General features: G+C 37.8%; 1 protein-coding gene across 3 annotated transcripts in view; it reads left to right on the forward strand.

Moving 5' to 3' along the window:
* The window catches only part of grm3 (glutamate receptor, metabotropic 3), a 46,773-nt gene extending 21,813 nt beyond the window's left edge, over positions 1 to 24,960 (forward strand). For 2 of the 3 annotated variants that reach the window (XM_046865111.1, XM_046865112.1), the window contains exons 4-6: positions 16,652 to 17,727; positions 19,633 to 19,810; positions 22,574 to 24,960. In XM_046865111.1, the coding sequence (XP_046721067.1) occupies positions 16,652 to 17,727; positions 19,633 to 19,810; positions 22,574 to 22,650 (1,331 nt within the window). In that variant the 3' untranslated portion in view covers positions 22,651 to 24,960. Of the gene's footprint in view, positions 1 to 16,651; positions 17,728 to 19,632; positions 19,840 to 22,573 lie in introns of all 3 variants that reach the window. The other variant, XM_046865113.1, reaches the window with a different exon arrangement.
* The last annotated feature ends 598 nt before the right edge of the window (positions 24,961 to 25,558 follow it).

Raw genomic sequence — 25,558 nt, forward strand, 5'->3', positions numbered from 1 at the left:
GTGACCGCGACATGAGCTGAGAAGCTGCACTCGCTGCTGCTGAGAGGATTGTGTTTGACTGACAGGTAGAGAGCAAAGGGAGCAGGTAAAAATAAACCATGTAAAAGTGCTCAGGCTGGCGTGGCAATATTAGATGAGCTTATGCCACACTTATGCTGTGTCTGTACACAAACACACATGAAAACAGAGTTTGAAAAAAGAAGGGGGGTGTGTATCTTACAGGATTTCTAGCTACCTTAAGGCAATCGAAAGACAGATGTTAAAATGTAAGGGGAAATAAAATTTTCGATATAAGAAGAGAAAAAGTATATAGGTTGTGCATATGCAATAAGAGTAAGATCTGCATCCGTTTGCGTTTCAGTATGAGAGAGCTAGACGGAAGCTGTGAGACTTCGAGAGATAAAACGATGTGAGTGGGTTGGGTTGTGTCAGCAGCAAAGGATTCTCTTTGAAATTCACCATCTTCAATTTTCAAGCACAAAATCAAAGACATATGGGGTTTGCAGTCTGGGCCAATCGGATGGAAGGAGCGAGCAATGCAGGGGAGAAGAAAAATGACAGGAGCTTATAGGAAACTGAACGAACTGATGGTGTACATAAGGCAGAGAAATAAAGAGAAAGGAAGGAAGAAACTTTATGCAAACATCAAACAAACAGGAGATGTAGTATGGAGAAGAGAAAGAACGAAAAAAGGAGGAAAGACAGAAGCTGAGGAAGGGTGAGGTCCGTGTAAGCGTCCAGTAAAATTCCAGTTTTCTGAGATATACTCCAGCTTCTCTATCAATTATTCAGTCCAGACTCAGGCTATAAACGCCATGGGGAATTAGTTTCACCTGATTTATTGAAATTTCATTCAATTGAAACTTTTTAGTCAGCAGGATTGGTCTGTCTGGAGGAAAACCTTAAATCTGAGGCTACACATTTGTGTGCGTGTGTGTGCGTGTGTGTGTGTGTGTGTGTGTGTGTGTGTGTGTGTGAATCAAATCTTTTACTCCTCAAATCATACAGAATATCCCCATTTGCCACATTTGAAAGGGTTCTTAAACCCCTTTTCTTCATTATATTTTTTTGTCAACAGATATTTTCCTGTTCCTGTGCCCTAGACATCTTATGCAACATTGTTTTCTTGGCAGATTTATTGGTCCACTTCCAGACCGTGGACAAAAATGTATATTAAATAAATATCTCACAGTTCCAGGTTCCCTGGTTCGTTTTAGAGCTCAGGGTTAACGTCTGTGAGTTTTTCTATGTTCTTCTGTGTTTGCCTGAATTTCCTTCAGGTTCACAATTAATGCCGATATGTGGACTGGTTACTCTAAAAGCCCTTTAGTTGAGATTGAGTGAGTGAATGTGTTTGCACAGTGCCCTTGATTCCTGCATTGGTAAAGTTTAAAAGATACATTTGTTTGCATTTATTTTAAATGAAAAAAAATTGACCTACAAGAAAAAAAGATGTTTTTAACTGCTTCTAGTCTTCAGGGACTTTTTTTACCTGTAGGAAATAAATATGAGGTTGCACACATGAATTCAATACTCTAATCACAATGGCTGTAACTACAATCTGTTAAAAGAAAAGGGCAAATTCAGCAAACCATTACTGGGATAAAAATATAATCAAAATCAGAGTTCTGGGCCACAAACATTATCGTATTTAGGGACAAATTCGGACTCCCTACAAGGAAAAGCCTCAAAATGGCTGTAAAATGCGCTGCTTCATCACTGAAGCTTTTATTACGAGCACAGAAATAGCACAAAAGTGCATTTTAGTTTTGTAATTAAAGAGGGAAGTCCACATGTGCCAAACACAGAATGAGGAACTGGAATCATTTTTTAAAATGTTATTATAAAACATTAATGTCTTATACTGTATTTTTAACCTATATATGCATATATATATATATATATATATATATATATATATATATATATATATATATATATATATATATATATATATATATATATATATATATATATATATATATATATATATATACATATATATATATATATATATATATATATATATATATATATATATATATATATATATATATATATATATATATATATATATATATATATATATATATATATATATATATATATATATATATATATATATATATATATATATATATATATATATATATATATATATATATATATATATATATATGAATGTATGCGTGTATATATGAATATATGCATGTAAGGCATTAATAATTCTGCAGCTATCTGTACCAGTACAGAGATTCACTGACTTTTATTTTCAAACGATGTTCTGCTGTGGCCTCTTCTTTAAATTCACTTCCTCTATTTGAATTCTTTAGGATATGTGTGTAAAATCATTTGATTTGTTTTGCGCTTTTCATTTAACTTTGTGAAGTACGTCATTCTCTTTATTTGAGATAAACACTTATTAATTATTTCTGTACAGAGTGTGTGAGTGTGCTTCTCTGTTATGATGATGTTGATGATGATGATGATGACATGATTGCATTCCGAACATTTTGACAGCCGGTATCTGATTGCAAACGAAATTGCTTCTGCTGATAATAATTTTGATGATTTAATTAAATCATGACATTTATTGTCTGACAAAACAAAAAAAACACTTAAGTCTGATTACACTGTGTGTTTACAGTCACTGTTTAAGATTATTACTTGTCATAAATTCTTGGCCGAATTCGGTGTGATAATGTGTTCTTCATGTCAGATTATACGATGAAGATCCTCTAACAATAGACCTGTGATTAAGGAAAATTACTACTTTTCTTCTTACATAATCAATCACAGCAATCTGAGAGAACGTACTTGCAGAAAGAGAAACAAGCCCTCGGTAGGATGCTGGTAATGTAATGCATCGAGTAAACATTTTAAAAGTGTGGAAATAGAAAAACGATATTTCTTCAAATTGACCTTGAGATAATAAGGATATTTTTCTGTCCATTAACATGCATAGCTTTTCAAAAGACTGTATGAGGAAACAGACATGAGATGAGATGAGACAATGCTAGAAAGTAGGCTAAATAATACTGTATACTGATATTTTCATAAAATGGAAATGTCAAAATAGATTATTGGCACAAAAAAATTGCCCATTTTTCCAGAGGAATATCCAATATTTTTTTCCAACCTACATAATAGTCAAGAGGTTCTATTTGATGTAAGAAGTTGCATCAGAACTTATGTCTTTAGCATTCGAGTGCGTCTTCCAGCTCCGCAGATTGTCATTTTTTCAAAGCCGGGCTCTTCACTCAGACTAATGTACTGTGGCAACATGCCGTTGCTATGGTAATTGGGTCTGCACATGGCACCATTTGGTGAAGTAACCCAATAGAGAAGTGCACGAGGGATGATATGTCCACAGCTGAGAGATAAAGAGAGAGGGAAAGAGAGATTGTAGCGATCCTACACCTACTGAGTAAACACATGCCCATGCACATGTAGCAATGGAGAAACACACACACACGCAACCACACAGGCCATTTGAGACGTTTATGTTTTAGCTTTAGTCCCATAAATTCTCAGACACCCTCTACCCACATGCTCCACTCTCAGGCCTACACGAAAAGATTAAATCTCTCCCTTTTGGATATGGTTTAACATGATATATCATGCATGGAGGTTATTATGATTCATGTGATATGTGTGTGTGCATGTGTGCCTGGTTATAGCTGCAAGCCTTCTGTCCATGCTCACACACATTTACAGTATAATTTTTGTCCTTGCCGTTCTTTGTTTCTCTCACATATTTTTTGTCTGTACTTTACAGATAAATACACACACACACACACACACACACACACACACACACACACACACACACACACACACACACACACACACACACACAGGCATCTGAATCAAAATGAAAATATTCTGTTTGTTGATTCATTAAGAATGCTCTACAGTACATTAGGGATCAGACATAGATATAATGCTTACATTTAGAGCTATCCATTAGACATTTAAAACCAATATCTTACAAATTATTAAGCTGAAAAAGGAGAGGTAAATAAAGGAGCAGTTCAATAATAACATGGTTTAATTAAGTAAAAGTAGTTTTAGTAAATAGAATTCCAGGACTAGATTGTTTTATTTACACCAACCAGGCATAAAATTTGGATATTATAATATTATGACAGGTGAAGTGAATAACACTGATTATCTCTTCATCATGGCACCTGTTAGTGGGTGGGGTATATTAGGCAGCAAGTGAACATTTTGTCTTCAAGGTTGATGTGTTAGAAGCAGGAAAAATGGGCAAATGGGTTCAATTTGCTATGGCTAGACGACTGGGTCAGAGCATATCAAAACTGCAGCTCTTGTAAAATGTTCCCGGTATGCAGTGGTCAGTATTTATCAAAACTAGTCTGAGGAAGGCACAGTGGTTAACAGTTCCAACAGACGAGCTCCTGTAGCTCAAACTTCTAAAGAGTTTGATGCTGTTAATGCTCAATGGGTCAGGATTGTTTTGGCAGCAAAAGGGTGGCCAACACAATATTAGGCAGGTGGTCATAATCAGTGTACTTTACATATGAAATATTTGGTTGAACTGATGGATTGACATATAGAAAATGTTCATTTTATGCATGACCATTACTACTAGTTGGCCAAGTTGTTGGTTAGAGCTACTTTTCTGTTTCAAAGTAATGTTTCTTTTTGGATCATTGTCAGAGAGGCATAATCATTAGACACATTTTCAGGTAGCTACCAATTTCATTGTGAATTATGATTCACAATGTTCTTACAGGCGTTTTAAACAAGGTCTAAAATCCAAAGGCACAAGTTTCCCCCTATAAGGATAACAAGAATCTATGCACAATACACATCTTCTTCTATTTATGCAGAAAATGCTCCCAAATATTTCCACATTAGTCCTTATCATCGTTTGTGATTGATGATACGACAACATTCATGTCTCGGTTGAAGCGTCATATGTTATTTAATTTATTTGTAAACTGAAAAACACCTGCATGTCATGTCACAATGCTAATATAAACATATTATTTATGAAACTGGGCAAATTCATCTTTGAATATTGTCTTCTTCCTTAGAACTAAGGGCTTTGATACATTATTTTAATGTTTGCTCCTGCGATTTCACCAAGTCAGAGTGATTTCTAGGTCTGACTTCCCACAACTGCCACTAACATGTCTGACAGATTGCAATTTAATAGAGTCGTCAGTAGGAAAGGACACCAGGCTGTGTTGCTGCTTAGTGTGTTTATATATATATATATATATATATATATATATATATATATATATATATATATATATATATATATATATGATGACTGTGTTTCTGCCAAGATTGAAGCAATACATCTCATTTCCTACTCTCCTTGATAAAACAATGCGTTGATCCTATGGGATGACATAGGATGCATTTCCAAGATTGTATTTTCTGCTTGGCCATTCCAATCACAGCGGGTTTTAAATGAAAATGGGAAAGATACACAAAATCTTAGTGTGCCAGCGGTGAGCAAGTGGAGGGCAGAGCCGGACTGAACGAGCGTTAAAAAACATCTGCAGCTGATGAGACTAATCACTGCGCTCTGTTTCAGTCCGGCAACGGCAATAAAGAGGTGGGAGACATCACCCTCGGAGAGAGAGCCACCAAGCAGAGACCGTCAGAAGGGTCGCCAAATGGTGACTGAGCGCGGTTCAGGACGCCTTTCCATCTTGACGTACGCTGACAGGCCACTAGTGGATCGGCCCGCTATCCTCCGGCGTCCGCCCGTCTCAGTCACAGATCGGCATGCTTTCTCTCTTTAGCGCCCACCCGAGATTCCTCGCGTACCCCTGCCACACTTTTTTGCCACAAAAAAGGAACCATCCAAGCTCTGTTTTTTTAGAGAGTTAAAGACAATGACATGGTCTTTGATGAGGATTTTGGTGTTATTTCTACTAGATAAGATGTAAATACAATAACAAACCCAAAATAATACTTTGCTTTGACAAATATTAGATTATGCAAGTTCTTTAGGCATAATATGCACCAGAGCCAAAGTATTTGTCAATAAACACATTTATTGTAAAATATTGTGGCTCCAGAGAAAAATGAGTACCTCCAGCACTGATTTCACTCTTCTCCTGTCAAGAGCCATATTTTAAAACCCCAGGAAGGTTCCTAATCCTGATTTAGGTTTAAATGCACTGTGCTCCAGAAGTGCTTGGCGCTGCTTGGGCTGTGTTTTGGCACAGCTTGTCTTTAATAGACTACTATCATCCCTCCTGCCAAGAAGGTCATTGCTAAAGATGGAAGAAACTATAGGCCAGTGGCATTGACATCTGTATTGAGCCATGGAGAGAGCAGTTTGCCAGCAGGTCTCTGTGGAGGTGAGGGATGACCTGGCACAGGATATGATAGTTTGTACAGCCTTAGCATGGTTCCTGCCAAACAACAAGGACAACCTGGGCCCACTGCTGTTTGCCTAATGTGGAGTCCAGGATGCCAAATTGTCAACCTTCTCAACTCCCAGAATCCAGTTTTAGATGTAAGGCTGTAATGCAGTGCACCTATGTAGTTGTATTTACCTGTTTAGTTATTCAAATCTGGATCTGTATTCAGATCTTTACCACCAATATGAACCACACCACTATGGCACTTTTAAACACTGGAAAACACTGGGGGCGCAAAACAGAGGTAGAAATGCCCTCTTTCGTAGATTCGTAAATTCCACCTCAGCCTAATCCATGTCAGTTTAAAATTGTTTAAAAAAAAGTATATAGCTACCAGATAGATTGATAAACACTGCTTGGCCCACAAACTTCATATCAAGATTTTAAACATAAAAGTTCCACTCAATCTCAATCTCTTGTGTTTCTTAAAACTAAATAGTGTGCCTGCTATTCTTATTTGTATTTTTACCATGTATTTTGGTTATATCCCTACTTAGAACAGACCATCCTAAAGCTACATGACGAAAACTTTTTACGTGACAGGGAACAGCATGTGGTAAATGGTTTTATGCCAACTACAAAAATCCAAATGCCCCCCTAAGGCTGCTTCCTAGCTCCTGCACTGTTTTTAATTTACACCAGTGAAATAACACAAAACAGCAATCATTCCAAATATGCATAAGCATGGTCTTTTGGGCATTTCTAATGGGCAAATCTTTTATTATAAGTATGTGGAAGCACTGAGTACCTGGTTAGTGGAAAGCTCTCTATGAAACAGAATATCACTAAAAAAAATAGTGCTGAAACCCTTGAAACACAATGTCAAAATTCAGTGATAATCCGGGTGCAACCACAAATTCATAATCCAGTCCAGTCCAGAAGTTATTTCACTCTCATTTATCTGCTTATCAAACTCAGATGTTTCCTGTTAACTTTGATTTACTTGTAGTCTGGTGCATTTATAGTTTAGTCAGGATTTTGTGAGGTTTTGCGACTGAACTTTTCTATAACTATAAAAAATTAAGCTCTAAAATTACTTTTTTCCTACTTGAAAAATTTCCATATATTGCTAACCTGCATTTTATTTGCTAAACTATTTTTATCTGCATTAACAGAAAAATATTTTTAAGACATTTTGGATCCATGTATTTTACAGCAGGCATATACAAATTAAAGCAGTGTAAGTAAACTACATGCTTGAACCCATAAGCGAATATTTCATTTATGTTACAAGCTGCATTTTTAACAAACAGTATGGATGCTTGAAGAATGGTATAAAAGTTGCTTTGCCAGCAGTAAAGTAGCATCGTTAGTGACTTCCGCTGCAAATGTTGAAACCTGTATCGAACAGCATAATGATAAGGTGTCGTCATTGGCAACAGGCTCATTGTGACTCGCATGACAACAAACATGGCTGTCAAATACCATCTGGTGTTGTTAACTGTGATCGCTTTACCCATGGCATATTCCCACCCAATCTGAGACTCCATAAGATCCAACTTCATTATGCCATTAAGGAGCTGGACTAAGTGTTTGACGAAAATCCAGCTTCTTTATGCCACTATGCGGTTTGGACAGGGACTGTTCCAGATTATAAATGTCCATACTGAATACAGCAAGGCCTCCCTCATAAAAAAAAGCAAGATAAAAAAGCATAAATGAGGCAGTGCAGCTGCTCTGATTCTGTTTGTGCTTCAATTAGTCCAAGTGTCTAATGAGTGGCACGTAAACCTGCAGTTATTCTGCTCGTGTCTGGAATGCTAGGACAGTTTTGTGTCTTTTGTCGAAGTTTGCTGTGGTAGTGAAAATATATGGCTCTCTAGGTTGATAGAAAATTTGCCCTTTGTTATAGAAAATACATAAATATTTGTGACATCATTTGCAGATGATGGAAATTACTATTTTATATTATATCGTAAATGTACCTGTTTTATTTGTACTTGCACATTGTTCATTGTTCTTTAGCTAAGATTGAGCACCTTAGTTTAGATTTCATTTCTCTTTTTGGGTGTCTGCTTATTTATTTAATGCAATAATGCATGGGTATCTGGTGTTTGTTATCTGTATAATAAAAAGTTTGTGCACAGAATTTATCTGTGTGCTTTGTGAAGTTCAGATTGGAATATGGAGTGCTAACTAACAGAAAATACAGAAAGATTAATTTAAAGCTTTTTTTTTACCAGACTATTTACTTTGCTTGTTATTAACTGATCTAATGTCTGTTTTTTTGGAAAAGCAGTATAACCCAAAGCTAAATTTATCCATTTTTGATTAAGCCAAATAGTTACCTATGCATGTCCTTTCTCTCTCTCTCTCTCTCTCTCTCTCTCTCTCTCTCTCTCTCTCTCTCTCTCTTACACACACATGTACAGGTGCATCTCAATAAATTAGAATAATTAAAAAGTTCATTTATTTTAGTAATTCAATACAAATGTGAAACTCGTACATTATATAGATTCATCACACTCAGTGTTTATTTCTTTACATTTTGATGATTTTGGCTCACATTCAACAAAAACCCACTAGTTCACATCTCCAAAAATTAGAATACTTCATAAGACCAATCAAAAAAACTGAAAAAAAAAAATAAAAATTGTTGGCCTTCTGAAAAGTATGTTTATTTACTGTACATGTACTCAATACATGGTAGGGGCTCCTTTTGCTTTAATTACTGCCTCAATTTGGCGTGGCATGGAGGTGATCAGTCTGAGGTGGTGTGGAAGCCCAGGTTTCTTTGACAGTGGCCTTCAGCTCACTTGCATTTTTTGGTCTCTGGTTTCTCATTTTCCTCCTGACAATACAACATAGATTCTCTGATGAGTTTGCTGGCCAGTCAAGCACACAAACATAATGGTCATTTAACCAACTTTCGGTGCTTTTGGCAGTGTGGACAAGTGCCAAATCCTGCTGGAAAATAAAATCGGCATCTCCATAAAGCTGGTCAACAGAGGGAAGCGTAAAGTGCTCTAAAACTTCCTGGTAGACGGCTGTGCTTACCTTGGACTTGATAAAACACAGTGGACCAACACCAGCAGATGACATGACTCCCCAAACCACCACTGACTGTGCAAACTTTACACTGGACCTCAAACAACTTGGATTCTGTGCTTCTCCTCTCTTCTTCCAGACTCTGCGACCTTGATTTTTAAATGAAATGCAAATGTTTTTTTCCATTCATCTGAAAAGACGAATTTGGCCCACTGAGCAAAAGTCCAGTCCTGGTTCAGGAGTGGCTTGACACAAGTAATGCATCAGTTGTAGCCATTGGATACATCTGTGTGTGGTGGCTCTTGAGGCACTGACTCCAGCTGCAGTCCACTCTTTGTGAATCTCCCAAATTTTTTAATGGGCTTCATTTCATCTTTTTCTACAACATTTTTTTCCATTCTACTGTCCATTAATATGCTTGTCTACAGCACTCTGTGAACAGCCAGCTTCTTTATCGATGACCTTTTGTGTCTTACCCCTTACCCTCCCAACTGTCAAGTCAGCAGTCTTCCCCCATGATTGTGTAGCCTGTTTTATTAGTAGTAAGGCATATCCCTGGTGGTCTAGTGGTTAGGATGCGGCGCTCTCAACGCTGCGGCCCGGGTTCGAGCCCCGGTCAGCAAACCAACCCCAGCCACTCTTAGTGCCGGTCCCAAGCCCGGATAAATGGGGTGGGTTGCGTTAGGAAGGGCATCCAGCGTAAAAATATGTGCCAAATCAAACATGCGGATGGGCCGCTGTGGCGACCCCTAACGGGAGAAGCCGAATAAAGTTTTTATTAGCTGTAAGGCATAATCATCCAAATTAAAAGAAATAAAAACACTTCAAATATATCAGTCTGTGTGTGATGAATCTATATAATATATACGAGCTTCACTTTTTGTATTGAATTACTAAAATAAATCATTTTTTAATAATATTCTAATTTATTGAGATGCACATGTATATACACCAATCAGGCTTAAAATTGACATTATAACATTATCACGGTTGAAGTGATTAACAATGATTATCTCATTATCATGGCACCTGTTAGTGAGTGGGATATATTAGGCAGCAAGTGAACATTTTCAAAGTTGATGTGTTAGAAGCAGGATAAATGGTGAAGCAGTGTCTGTTAAAAGTGGTCCAATGAAGGAACAGCGGTGAGTATGCACGTGGTGAGCGAAGGCTGGTCCATGTGGTCCGATCCAACTGACAAGCTCCTGTAGCTCAAATTACTGAAGAAGTGAATGTTGTTAAAGTTTTGGCAGCAAAAGGGGGACCAACACAATATTAGGCAGGTGGTCAAAATATTATGCCTGATTGGTGGCTATACAGTTATGCCTGTTTGGTGTATATGTGCATGCACAAGCTTAATTATGCTGATACACCAAGTCCCTGAGCTTATCATATGTATGATATATATTATTTTAGTAAAGTAGCCACAAAAACAGCTTCATCTCACTTTGGCATTGATTCTACAAGTCTCTGTACTTGTACTGAAGGTGTGAACATCCCTCTCCCAAAAGACATTCCCTAGAATTTGTATTGATGATAGTGGTAGAAAGCATTGACTAATATTTAGGGAATAGGGGTGGTGTCATCCTGAGAAGACGACTTCTATCAAGAGAGAGATGTTTTATTGGATTAATGGTTGGGTTAATGATCAGTCATAATAATTTACTATTGATTTGCAGTGACTCTTGGCCCTGAATGTAAATAAATGCCCTCTTACTGTATAACAGGGACAGGATTTTTGTCTCTTTTCAGATTTGTCACCTGTTTATATATTCAGTGGCATATAACTGACATGTCTGAATGGAGATTATGTGGAGGAGTGAGAGGATGTAAGAGTTGGCTGTAAGAGCTGTAAGAGTCGTTTATTCCTCTCCACTTGTAAGATGTTATGGAACCTGAGTCACTGATTGCACAAGCTCAGTTTCTGCATGACAAAACTGACAGGCAACAGGGCACCATGTCACCATGGAGTGTTAGGAGTTTAAAGTGACCTGACAAACAGTACTTTAGATGTGAGCGAGAGAAAGAGAGAGTGAGTGAGAGAAAGAGAGAGAGAGAGCAATTATGACAAAAGTGCCAGTCATTCTGTGTGACTGTGACACAGAGGAAAAAACTATATACTTTTGTTAAAGGTTGTTAAAACAGTGACTTTTTACTTAGAAGAGCATATGTAATGTTCTATATACAAATATAAAACATGACATATGCTCTTCTAAGTAAAAAGTCACTGTGTGCTCTCAATAGCTTAGTATAGAATGTATATGGATTAATCCTTTTCACAGTCTCTTAACATTATGTACCATTCTATGTATATTCTCTTTTTTTCTTTCTGCTAATTATAATACTGTGAGCTTTACTTTTTTGCTATTTAGCACAATATTTACCACCTAAACACCGTCAGCTGGATGCATAAATCATTATTTTCTTAATAATATATTTATTTATTTATTCTCACCTACACTGTACTGTTTTTTTAGTGCCATTCTGATCAATAGCTACATTTGAAGTTTGCACACTATATGGTGTGCTTAATAATGACAATGTAGTGTATTTTTACAATTATAGTTTCGACTACAAAAAGCATACCAATAAGTTAAACCCAATATGTAATTGTATCCAGAAAAATGGAGTTATGAAATAACTTATGTTATGGGGAAAGACCATAAAATTGTGAGAAAACACATTTAACACCTACATTCTCCTTAGTTCTTTCCCATATGTGTTTGGCATCTATGGGATCTCGAACTTTTAATTACGCTGCTCCTTATTTGTGAAATCTACTTCCTCATGATATTCACAGCAGTGACTCTTTCTCTACTGTCAAATCTAATTTGTAAGCACATCTTTTTACACAGGCATATCAGTGATACTGTATACATTATTATTATTATAAAATCATAAGCCAATTTTAAGTTTTCATTTTAACAGGAGTTTTGTTACCGTAGAATATATTTTTTACTTTTATTTTCACACAACATGTAGCCGGGGACGTTTTTCAAGCAGTTCTAAACCTGAGTTAGTTATGGATTTTTTTTTTTGTAAAAAAACACCCACATCTTTGGTTAACATCTTATTAATTCTCATCTCTCTCTCTCTCTCTCTCTCTCTCTCTCTCTCTCTCTCTCTCTCTCTCTTTCTTTAATTGACAAAGTTTCAACACCTGCTATCACCCAGTGGAGATCTAGTTACTATTCAATTCCACACCACAGTACACCATTAATGTACTTGAGCATAAGTATAAATCCACTGCTAAAATAATACTCCAGTAGAAGTTCTTTGTGCCAGCGGTGAGCGAGTGGAGCACGTCACCAGACTGAAACAGAGTGCACTGATGCGTCTCATCAGCTGCAGGCGTTTCTTACCACTCTTTTCGTCTGGCTCCGCCCTCCACTCGCTCACCCCTGGCACGTTCTGCTTTTACATTGTCGCAGTACAAAAGTGCTTGCGTTTAAATGTACCTGAGTATAAAAAGTACTGACATATGAGAACTATATTTTTCAATGTTCAATGTTCCATTCTGCAGTACATTTTACCTTTTTAAGGAGAGAGTTTTCTATTGTTTCAGGCACGTATTGAGAGAACCCTTACTCCACTCAGACTCCTGTGAGAACCATGGGGGAGCAACTGTAGTCTCGTGACAGGTTCTTATTAAGCACAATTTATGTATTGGCTTTAAAGTCTTGAGGAACAGCATGTTTCTTCTTAAAATCTAGTAAAGTAAAATGTTTGATATTATGCACTAAAATGTAGTGAAGTAAAGGTTTCCCAAAATGAAATGAAAACTCTAGAAGTACAGACACAAAAAATATTTTCTTAAGCATAATAACACAGTAAAACACTTTGTAACTCTAGTTGTCAAGTGTAGGCTTTATTGTAGGCTTTACTGTAGGCTTTATTGTCATTCCAACCATATACAGTACAGTACACAGGGAAAAGAAACAGCGTTACCCCAGGAACAAAGTGCCACAGTAGACAACATAAATTAGCACAAAAAAAAAACAAATAGTTAAATACTTGGGTTAGGGTTAGGGTTAGGGTACCAAATGCTTTGGTACCTTTTTCAACATGGCAGAAGAATGAATGTAGTGTTTGTGTGAATTCCAGTGGGGAAGTTTCAATGATGTTACCACCACTGGAAGTAACCATAGTCCTCAAGCCTAATTTATCAAAGTTCTTCTTAGATTTATAATCCCGCTCTCTATACATTTTTGCTAAAGGTGTTGTAAAAGGTTGAAGCAGTAGCAAGAATCAAGGCTTCCTCTGACCCACTTCATTCCCAGACTTGAATTAAATAAGTCGGTGTACCGTATGACATTTGGCAGAGATAGAGATGTCAGGAATGAGAAAAGTCTGGCCAAGCATTCTGGAAGAGATAGAAAAGAATAAGAAAAGAATAAGAAACGGCAAGGGGTGAATATTACAACTGAGAGATTAAAAGCCGTTCAGAAGATACAAAAAAAAAAAAAGGCTGGGCAAACACATTATTCGAAAATTTACATTTTTATATCACATTTAGAAATAGATTTTTTTTTTGCTGTATTTTAAAGGGAAACTCCACTACGGAGCATAATAAAATCTCCATAGCAGTATCTATTATATGTTTAGTGATTCTGTTTCTAATTTGTTAAATGACGCTGCAGTTTTGTTTTATACATTTAAGCAATATTTTGGAATATAGCAAAATTCTAAAGAATGTTTTGGATGTAGTTATAATTAAGAAACTCCAGTACAAGGGTTATGAAAGTCGTACATTAAAAAGCCATTTAAATGAAATTTGTTTGCCTTTTGCATTTCGTCAAGGGTTTGAAAATGTTTATACAAAGTACACTCAACTGTATATAAAGTTTCACTTGCTATTGTGATAATACTCTTATTATAATTTAATTATTTAAAGCATTATTCAGATAAAGACTAACGCAAATCCCCTTTGTTGTGTTTTGGCCTGTATTAAAAAGCTTTTGATGCTTTACAAAATGTTCCCACTTTCCATGGAGCCTCAGTGCAAGCTGATTAACTGCAATTTGTGTTTATCATGAGTAATTTTATTAAAGGTAATTATCCTGTTACCAAATGCTGATTACTTAATTTGAGTGCGTGTGGAGCGTCTGCTGAGTAGAAAGATTAATGCTAAGAGTTGATGTAAAATGAGATGAACAGATACACTAAAGGTTAATTTGTTCTAGCTCGATGAAGTGCTGAAATGTAAGGATTGTATTCTCGCATCCTCGGGATACGTGTAGCATCGGAAAACGTACGCGCTTGTGTGTGCCCATTTATACAGCATGTGCATGTGTGTGTGAGTGCTCACGTTGATAGTATCATCGTGATGGATGGGGTTCATAATGCCTAACCTCTTTTCCCTATCTGACGAGTCATCATTCCCCTCAGAGCAATTATACTTTCAGGTGATAAATCACACACGGACTTTCCTGAGACCAGCGTTAAGCGCCATGCAGTGCACTCATGTCCATGTTTCTCACATAATAGATTGTATGACAAGGATTTCTCTGCATATTCTACATAATCTTTATATGAACTAAGATTTTTACACTTCTTTGTCCCTCTTGGTCCACTGCTGTAATCATTTACAGTCACATGTGGCAAGTCGAGAACTTTTTTTTTTTTTTTTTTACAATTTTGTCATTTTCCACCACATCCCTTTTCTCAACGAGATTGAAATATCAACTGTCTATCTAACAGAGTTGATTTGTTAATTTTGTTCTAAAGCACAGACGTGTTGACAGGGGATGCATCACTTTTCAATCCTTTGTTATGGTAACCATTACCATGACTATGACCTTGGTTGTTATCCATGTGTACATACAGTGCTTTGCTTTTGTACATTCGCTATTACCCATACATAGCACTAACACATGGTTTCATCTAAAAATGGAACTACGTATCTACAAAATTGAATACATAAGAATGTTAATCACATCAGACCCAAACTTAAACCCATTAGTCATTTAACTAAATAGAAATACATAACTAAGTTTTTTTATAGAAACAAAAATACAAATAAATGTTATTTTACAGGTTTTATTTTTCATGTTTTCTTTAACAGAAAGCTTGACAGAAATTACAAATACAAATACAAAGTGTATTTGCTTGGGAGTTGAGGATGGAATCAGGATTTATCAGTAGTTTTTAGCTGTCAGATACAAAGTTTGTGGGACTGCCTGGTCAGAGTCAAACTGCTGAAATTAGGATGCTAGTTTGCTCATATTTTTTCATAAGTTTCTCATAATATCGCTGCAGAAAAATCATTGTGTAAGTGCGAATCTTTAGGTGGGAGCTACAGTATTATGACTGATGGAGCTGAGCTTGAGTAACTGATAGAAATTTAAAGGCTGTGCTGCCATTTCTACCCCTACAATACAGAGTTTATGTATATCACTTACAAAAATGGCTGGCGAAAAGGATTTTTTTTTTTTGGCCCCTAGAAATTCATAAACATTTTTCGTTAGAGGTTGTTAAACCTGGTTACAAAACAGCGACATAGATTTGGGCGTAACCACAGTCTGTACAAAATATCTGGCTAATGCTAGGAAATCTGTATATGTTCATTGAACATCATAGTCAGTGCTCTAGAATCCTACTCAGTTTGTGTAACTGATGGTTGTGTTGTTTGTACCAATACCATAACTATTTACTGCCGTCCCCCTTTAAAAAAAACAACAGTTCTACTTTTTTACCTTTGTGTGTCCTCAGAGCATGGGACATTGTGTGGGTGTCAGGCTTATGAGAGAACTCATAACTCATGCAAGCCAAATGGCATATAAAGTCAAACACAATGAAAGAGCTCGTATAGTGTATAGCAAACCCTTTATATAGTGAATGCATTTCTTTCACAGGCTGATGGTGCTGTTTATAGTAGGTCCTATTTCAGTATTCTGGCATTTTGTTTAGAATGTGCAACCGTGGGGGTTCATTATGCTCCCCTATGGTTTTAGCAGCCTACTGTTTAATTGCTTTGGGTGCCTGCAGCCATGTTGTAACGCTTACTGCTTATAATTGTAGTGAGTATCAGACACAGAGAAGTACACGTTTAGATTTTTGTGGGGGGTTTTTTCTTTTTCTTTTTTTTTGGGGGTTGTGAATTAGAAGCATGCAAAACAGAAACTCAACTCACAGCCTCTTTTAGTTACATGTTTATGGTTGAGATCCAATTTAACCCTGTATCCTGATCTTGCCCTTGCTCAATCTCTCTCTCTCTCGCTCTCTCTCTCTCTCTCTTTCTCTTTTTATAGCTCCATTCTCCCCTCCAGGCTTAGAAAACATGGTAAAATTCGATCAATATGGAGATGGCATGGGCAGATACAACATATTCAACTACCAACGAACGCCAGGTAATGACCGGTTTGTCTACGTCCACGTTGGCGAGTGGGCGGAAACGCTGTCTCTTAATGAGTACCTGATTGGCTGGCCACGTGGGACAAGTGTTCCTACCTCACAATGCAGTGACCCATGTGCTCCAAATGAAATGAAGAAGATGCAAGCAGGCGAGTACTGCTGCTGGATTTGCACTGCTTGTGAGCCCTATGAATATCTGCCTGATGAATTCACTTGCGCTCCCTGTGCTCTGGGCCAGTGGCCTCGGGCAGACCTGAGTGGTTGCTATGACTTGCCTGAGGACTACATCATGTGGGAGGACGCCTGGGCTATCGGGCCTGTCTCCATTGCTTGCGTGGGTTTTATTTGTACTTCACTGGTCTTCGCCGTTTTTATTCGCCATAACGAAACACCACTGGTCAAGGCCTCTGGCCGTGAGCTGTGCTACATCCTGCTTCTTGGAGTCCTTATGTCCTATGCCATGACTTTTGTCTTCATTGCCAAGCCGTCACCAGCTGTGTGTGCATTGCGGCGTCTCGGCCTTGGAACCTCGTTTGCAGTTTGCTACTCGGCACTGCTGACAAAGACTAACCGCATTGCCCGCATCTTCAATGGTGTGAAAGATGGTGGAGTACAGCGGCCACGCTTTATCAGTCCAAGCTCACAGGTCTTCATCTGCCTTGCGCTCATCTCCGTCCAACTTCTGCTTGTGTCCATGTGGCTTCTACTGGAGGTTCCAGGCACCAGGCGATTCACACTGGCTGAGAAGCGTCAGACGGTCATTCTTAAATGCAATGTGCGGGATTCCAGCATGCTGTTGTCACTCAGCTACGATGTAGTTCTGGTGGTTCTCTGCACTGTCTATGCCTTCAAGACTCGCAAGTGCCCTGAGAACTTCAACGAGGCCAAGTTCATCGGCTTCACCATGTATACTACATGCATCATCTGGCTTGCCTTCCTGCCTATCTTCTATGTCACATCAAGTGACTACAGGGTATGTTGTGTCTGTATAGTAAAAAAAGGATGAAGTAAATTTAATGATATGTTTCTTAGTTAAACTTATTTTAACAGGGAACTGAGAACGAGCGATTGAAATCAGCAGGAAATTGTATTGCAATTGGTCTGGCATACCACCCAGGGTGCATAGAGTGCCTATAAACAATAAATAAATAATATAATATCCTAGGATGCACAAAGTAGGCAGGGAATTTTCTGAATAAAATTAAGACATAGTTAAATAAACATAGCACAGAATCAGTCGGCCCTAATAATGAATATTGGTGGCTTGTAAGCAACAAAGCTCATCAGCATTTCCCAGATAATTAGTCATGTATCGTATGAATTGCATACACAGTCAGAAGTCACAGTCTCTAACTCCGCACTGCTGTATAAACACATGACCTGCTGACGTGAGGAGGACATTTCTCAGTCTGCTCACTCTGTTTTTTTCGGTCTTTCAAGGCTGCAGTCAATGAAGTGGAGAAAAAGAGCATTTCTGAGAGAGGGTCTGGTCCTGTGAGAAACAGAGTTGTAACACACAGTGCTGATGCCTGTAGAACCATTGCAAGACTTTAGAGATATGACCAGGCTGAGAAAAAGACAAGCTAGAGAGAAGGAGACAGAGCAAAGCAGGTAAAGGAATACTAATTCCACTATTAAGAGCAAAGACAAGGTGCAAAGACAAGTATAGTGTCTCACTCTCACTCAGTATTAGGCCATTTGTCTAGTGCAGTAATAAAACTAAAGATTAACTGGAATAGATACCATATCTTTATTCCCTTTATTATGAAATCCACATTTTTACATTAAGGGTTTCCTCAAATAAAATAATGTTAGAAAGCTAAGAAGTCTTAATCGTTCAAAGACTCTTTGAGTAAGCCTTTTTTTCAAGAGTATGGAAAAACCCTGGTTTCTCTGTTAAAGTTGGTCTCATTAGGACCATGTTTTATCTTTATGTGAACACATCCGCACATCCCACAAAAAAAAACACGTTTCCTCCTCAGTGTTAGCAAACAAATTTCCTCCACAATGTTACAAAACAGATTTCCAATGTGCACTTAGATATAAGAGTAACTCAAAGCCCTCAAAAAATAGGTTTACTCAGTAGTTATTTAGATGGTAGTTGGTTCTTAGATTTCTAAAAGGGTTCTACTTGTTACAATACTTCTCAGTTGGAAATACTCTGATCAGGCCTTACATTACAGCATTATGACCGTTGATTGAATAACACTGATTATCTCTACATCATGGCACCTGTTAATGGGTGTGATATATTAGGCAGCAAGTGAATATTTTGTCCTCAAATTTAATGTGTTTGAAGCAGAAAAAAATGGGCAAGAGTAAGGATTTGAGCGTGTTTTAACAAGGGCCAAATTGTGATAGCTAGATCTGTGTATGTTCTCTTATAAAGGGGTTTCTCAAGGGTCCTTTAAATGGTTAGGGGTTCTTTGTTTTGTAACAGGGTTTTGCATAAGGTTATCATTAAAGAGGAAACTATCTGTTATAGATTTTTCCCTTTACTTAGGCTTTTTTTAGTTGATTTAGAGCATTTCATGGTCTTCAGTTCTTATCTACTCTCTATCTGCTTAATGCCTCAGTCACAGCTGTAATCCAGGAAAGATTGGCAGGGAGACACTAGAAGAGAAAATCTAAGCCTTCAGGGGAGAAGATTAGTCTGTTAATGGAAGATGTCCAAATAACATCTAATCAAACGCTATTTATGCAGCCACAGTGCTAACTACCATTTGTAATTAGCCCCATGTTCGCTCAATCACTCTCACTGTTCAAGGCAACTCCCACTATTCTACTTCAGCTAATAGCATTTGATGATCAGCATGATTGTAAGTATCTGTGGAGGTGTTCTGAAGTAAAAAGTGAACTTTCACTGTCTCTCCCCCAGGTTCAGACAACCACAATGTGTATATCTGTGAGTCTCAGTGGCTTTGTGGTACTGGGGTGCATGTTCGCTCCTAAAGTCCACATCATCATGTTCCAACCCCAGAAGAACGTAACTAGTCACCGGCTCAACCTGAACCGCTTCAGCGTCAGTGGTCCGCCAGCTACCTACGCGTCACACGGTGAGGAGCCATCAAAGACTTCTGTTGCAGTAAGAGAACACAGTCTATCAGAGCTTGCCTACAGAATTATTTCAAGATCATCATTTTGTCATCTTTGATTTTTTTTTTGTGGTTACATTGCACATTGTAGATGAACAATATAATACAAGAGCTACTTCAGCAGGTTTACTTTCTCATGAGGTCCTACAAATTACAAAGGAGTGGTTTAATGGACTCCTCAAGCATTCCCTTAATTTTTCATCTGGGTAGCTTAAAAGCTGATTAGTTTCTTGCCAGGTGTCAGACATACACTGTAGTTTGAACAGAGCTATAACTATAACTGTAATATTAAACACTGTGTTGCAGTTAAACGCAAAGGTTTGCACATTTGTATAGCAAAAATATTTTCATTTGAAAAACACCAGACTTCTGGCTTTTAAAACAATCAAGTAATTATATACGAGGTGGTATCAAAAAGTTTCGAGACTAATGGTGCTAACTGGTCCTATTTTGACCAAACGCGTTACCATGTCTGCGATTTCATCATGGACAGCAAGTTAGAACAAAGGGCAAATGTGAAATTCTGCGTAAAAGTGGTCAAATCTGCCGCAGAGACGTTTGACATTTTATGAGGTGTTTTGGGTGGCATACGCACTTCAAAAGCGGAAGAACATTACTGAAAGATGAAATCAGGAAGAGATCAGGAAGACCTTCAACAAGCTGAACCCCTGAAAATGTCGAAACCATTTACCAACTTGTGCATTATGATCGTCAGAGAACAATCCACATGCTCTCACTTCTGCACCCAACCTACTCACCAGATTTGGACTTCACCCTCTTCCCGTAGATGAAGATCCAGCTCAAACGTTGCCGTTTTGACACCATTACGGAGATCCAGCGTGAATAACAGGAGGTGGTTGACACGCTTCGAAAAGAAGACTTCCAGAACCCATTTCAGAAATAGCAGGAACACAGGGAGCGTTGTATTGCTGTGCAAGGGGACTATTATGAAGGTGCTGGTGTGTAAACTTAGATAAATAAAGTACTTTCTCATATAATTCTTATATACTTCGTATAATTAAAAGTATGCCAGGACACTGTGAATGCAGTTATGCACACGGTGAGTATTTGGTATATGGACACTTGACCATCACACCCATACATGGTTCTTCCTCAAACTGTTGCCACAAAGCTTGAAGCACACAATTGTACAGAATGTATTTTTATATACTGTAGAATTAAAATTTTTTCCAAAACGCCCAAACTTGTTCCTATATAAAAGAGCTCCCATACAGACTGTAAAAATATAAAGAACCTTTTGGCTGAACTTTAACACCAGCTGCACCCCAGACCTCTCTAAATCAGTTCCTGATCTCACTAACGCTTTTGTATGTACAGTAAATGATCACAAATCTCTACAGCCACAATCCAAAATCTAGTGGAAAGCTTCTAAGAAGTGTGAAGCTTATTATAACAGCAAAGAGGAATAAATCTGGAACAGGATGTTCAACAAGGACTGGAATGTGACTGGTGAGGTGTCCATAAACCTTTGGCCACATAATGTATTTTTTTTCCTGTAAATACTTTATGTGTAAGCCTGGGAAGTTTACTAATATAGTTTTATACATTATATTTGCGATTTGACTCAGATCATAGACACCAAAGCACCTTTAATGGTAGATAAAGCCTGTGGTAAACCGTAAATGTTTATGTACAGTAGGTTTGTAGTCAAGGTCTTGTGCACGTGTCGTGAGCGCCACTCTAAAGCATTCCAAAAGGAACAAGCAGCACTTCATCTTGGTCTATTTGGAGGAAGAATTGTCAGATTTATTTCAAGGAACAATAACAGGTAGCACAAAAGCCTCAACAGATTCTGCTTCCGCTGGTTAAATAAGCAGCTTGCGGTGATTGTTAATTATTGGTTTCTCTACGTGAGGCATAATTTGTGGATCAGTATTGCCACCTGATGAAGACGTTTATATCCTGGAGCGGAGAAGAGAACAGTAATTCCCGCTGCCGCACATGAACAGGCCCAAGCAGATCCCAGTGCCTGGGCTCTTATGTTTAATTCATAGACAAAAAAAATTCAAATTATGTAAATAATAAAAATGGATACAAAGAACAGGAGAGACAATTTATCTTGACGGAATTAATCAATTAATTGATCAGTCTGTCTACACTACTTTGCCAAAATTTTACGGACACCCGGTCATAAGTATGGTATGGGCTTGAGTATCCACTCTTGTGCTTGACCCTCCACTCTTCTGGGAAGATGTTCCACTAGATTTTGGAGTGCGTTTGTGAAGATTTGTGCTCATTCAAACACAAATGGTGTTTTTCATAAAGTCAGGTACTGATATGGGTGAGGTGAGGAGGTCTGGGGTGCAGGCAGCATTCACATTCATCCCAAAAATGTTCAATAGGGTTAAGGTCAGAGCTCTATAGCAGGAGATCGGGAGTTTACTCCAACCCATGCAAAACATATCTTAATGGAGTTTACTTTGTGCATAGGGACATTGTCTTGTTTGAACAGGGTCTCCCAGTTAAAGTTAAGGGAAAATTTCATGTTACTGCACCAAAAACACCCTATACAATTGTGTGCCTTCAGGTTTGCAATAACAGTTTGGGAAACAACCACATATGGGTGTGAAAATAAGGTGTCTCAATAATTTTGTGTATATAGTCTATCTGTATCTGTTTGTCTGTCTGTCTGTCTGTCTGTCTGTCTATCTATCTATCTGATTCTGTCTCTCTTTAACTCTCTCTCTTTCTCTCTCTTTGCAGCATCTGTGAGTGGCCACTGTGTCCCGACGGTGTGTAACGGCAGAGAGATCGTCGACTCCACCACTTCCTCTCTGTGACCCCATGTCAACATATTGCTCTTTAGCGACTGTTAGCCAATCAGCACACATTGTGCTCCATCCAAGAACTCCTCCTGTCCACAGTGTGTAGAAAGTGTGTATTATTATTATTACTATTATTATTAAATTATTTTCTAGGGCTTGTACATATTAACTGAAATTGTTGTAGAGAAACAGAGGAGCAAAAAAGAAAACATTTCTAGGGTGATTTTGGAGACCTTTTTGTTTGATTTTTTTAATAGCTTTATTATGTTTGTTGTAAAAAAAAAAAAAAAAAGATAAAACTTTACATCACTATGGTGAATTTATTAGAGAAGGAAATGTGTTAATTGGCTAAGCCTGCAATACTGGACAAACCTGGTTGTTTTTTCTTTTTTCTTTTGTAGGCCTCATTGTAACAATCGATTCCGTATGTATTTCTATGTTGTATATATTGTAAATAATCTTACTGACGGTTTTAACCACACAAAATAATAGTGTTGTAGGAGTGAAGTTGATATTCAGGATTGTACCGAGTGGCTGACCAGAGGATGGAAGTCTCACAGTCGTTTTAGTAAGCTTTCATATCGTCCGCTAGTGCTTTTCATAAACCGCTTCTCGCAAAGCATGCACAAAGTACTTCTGATTGTCAAACCTTTACAAACATGTGTTATTCCTGCAACACAAAGTGCTTGTTGAGACAGGAACGAGTGTGGGCAGTGATACGGTATTTAATGGCTCTTTGTGCCTTATCATGTGTTGAGTAGTTCAATATGAAAGCTTCCTCTACACCTTTAGGGGTTGCCGAGCCACTTTTTTTACATTGTGTATTATTTTTTACATCTAAGTGTTTTATACATTCCTACATTTTCAAGAAGGGGGGTAAACATTTTATGTGACTGGTTGCAATGAGTAGTCATATCACTGGACTTGGGGTGCGTGTTTAATTTTGCTTCGGCAGGCGGTCATCTTACATATCGGTTTACTGAAGTGTCACGTACATTTTAAGTTTTTTATTATTTTTTTAACGGAATGTAATAACTCTGGGCAGACAGACGCAACACATCGTCGTAGACGCGATGCGTTTGTGATTGACTGCTGTGACAATAAGCACAAGCAATGAAATGTCATGGAAGGTGAAAGCAAAAGAATATATTTGCACCCAGGAATTTGTGTCGTTAAATGGCGTAAAAAGAGCGCATACCTTACAGATCAAACCGAGACTACAGCTGTATATTGGAGACCATTTGCCAACCGGTTTATGAATGTAATGCTCAGCAGCACCTCTTCAGGAGCAGCTGTTTAATTAAGTTTTAGTCTCATATAATTAATATATCAGGTAATTAGTACCTTTAACACATCCAGCGGATAATCATTTCATTATTGCTTACATCTGAGGCCAAGTGTTAGCACTTACACTTCCAGATTGTTGGATATATCAAGACATAACTAGTATGTTAGTAAGTTAGTCAGTGAATATGGCCAAAAAACGGGTGCAAATAGTATATAATTGCTACAGATACTCTACAGATTAGGTTCTTGCTAAAATAAATACAAGTTATAAAGAAGGAAAAAAGGAAATATTCCAGAACAAGGATTTTGTCTTCCAGTAAGATAAAACATGCACACAGTAAATACTGTCTCCTCCTAGCTGTGTGTCTTTTAGAGCATACATAATTAAATCCACCATACAAGCTCTCTTGTCCACTTTACTCTGTAATCTGTATGGTAAAATCTTCTCTAGATGCCAGAGTTGACATGTAAACAAAACTATAATGTTGGTGCTTGAAATGAAAATGCACTGGACGATATGTGTGTAGAATGGGAAGGGGACAGGATTATAGAAAGTGGATTTTTTTTTCCAGTGCCCCACAAGCCTCAGCAGTCTCAGGCCTATCTGTAATTAGGTGTGCACTTCTCTCATCCTCCCAAAATCTGCAACTCCCTGATTCTTCCTGCATGACACGTTGCTAGCAGAGTCGACATATTCTACTTTGAAATGAGCAGACATTTTTATTTATGGCTGATGTCAAAGGTTTATCACAAGTAGTGGTCTTCTTATTGTGACTCGAATTTATGGTGAACATGGACATGCGGATCCAATGTGCCGGGTATGGATTCGACACAGCGCTCTTGCAGAGGGACGTTTGTCTTCCTCTGTCATTCTGTATGCTCCCTGTTTCTATACAGTGTAACGTCTTGTTAAGGAAACCTGTGTTGAATTTTTGAACTCTGGTCAAACACAAAGCAATAGAACAGTACCCATGGTGCAGTGTGTGCAATAACAAGGATATGATGATATAATAAATAATAACCTACTGTTGTTGTAAATCTGTTTTCTGTCCATTTTTTGGGGATGGTACCCTTGAGGTTGAGAAAAAAAAAGTCCTGAAGGTCATACATATGCATACTATCCAAAGGATGTCCCTAGAGTCCTTTCCGCTCGACAACTCAAGAGATTAATGTGTCTTGCATTGACAAAAAGCCACAAGCTCTTTCTTTAGGAACTTTTCTTTGCTGTGAATTATTCTGCTGATGTCCAGCTGAGTTTCTAAAGTGGCCTGGGCATTAAATATGAACAGGAAAATGGAGAGCAAATTTTTTCAGCTGGGGATTTTCCAGCCGGGATAATGCACTGGAAGTGCTGAACCCTTTGAAAAGCCACCCTTTTATCAGCTATGGCGCTTCTTCTGAGGCAAAAAAGGAAAGGTGAGCGTGTGTGTGAGTAAGAGCTAGTGTGTGCTTGGCAAAGGTGTGAGATTTTGGGTGGAACCTGTGAATTGCACTTCCTCAGTTCTCTATGGTTTTCTAATGGACTGTGTGAAGGGGTTTTATTAAAAAAAAAAAAAAACAGCAAGATTGCAATTTCGCAGGCTTTCAGTTAGTCACTCTTGGTGTAATGCAAAGAGCTGAAGATAGAATAGTGTGT

The sequence above is a fragment of the Silurus meridionalis genome, chromosome 13 (assembly GCF_014805685.1).
Source record: "Silurus meridionalis isolate SWU-2019-XX chromosome 13, ASM1480568v1, whole genome shotgun sequence".
NCBI lineage: Eukaryota > Metazoa > Chordata > Actinopteri > Siluriformes > Siluridae > Silurus > Silurus meridionalis.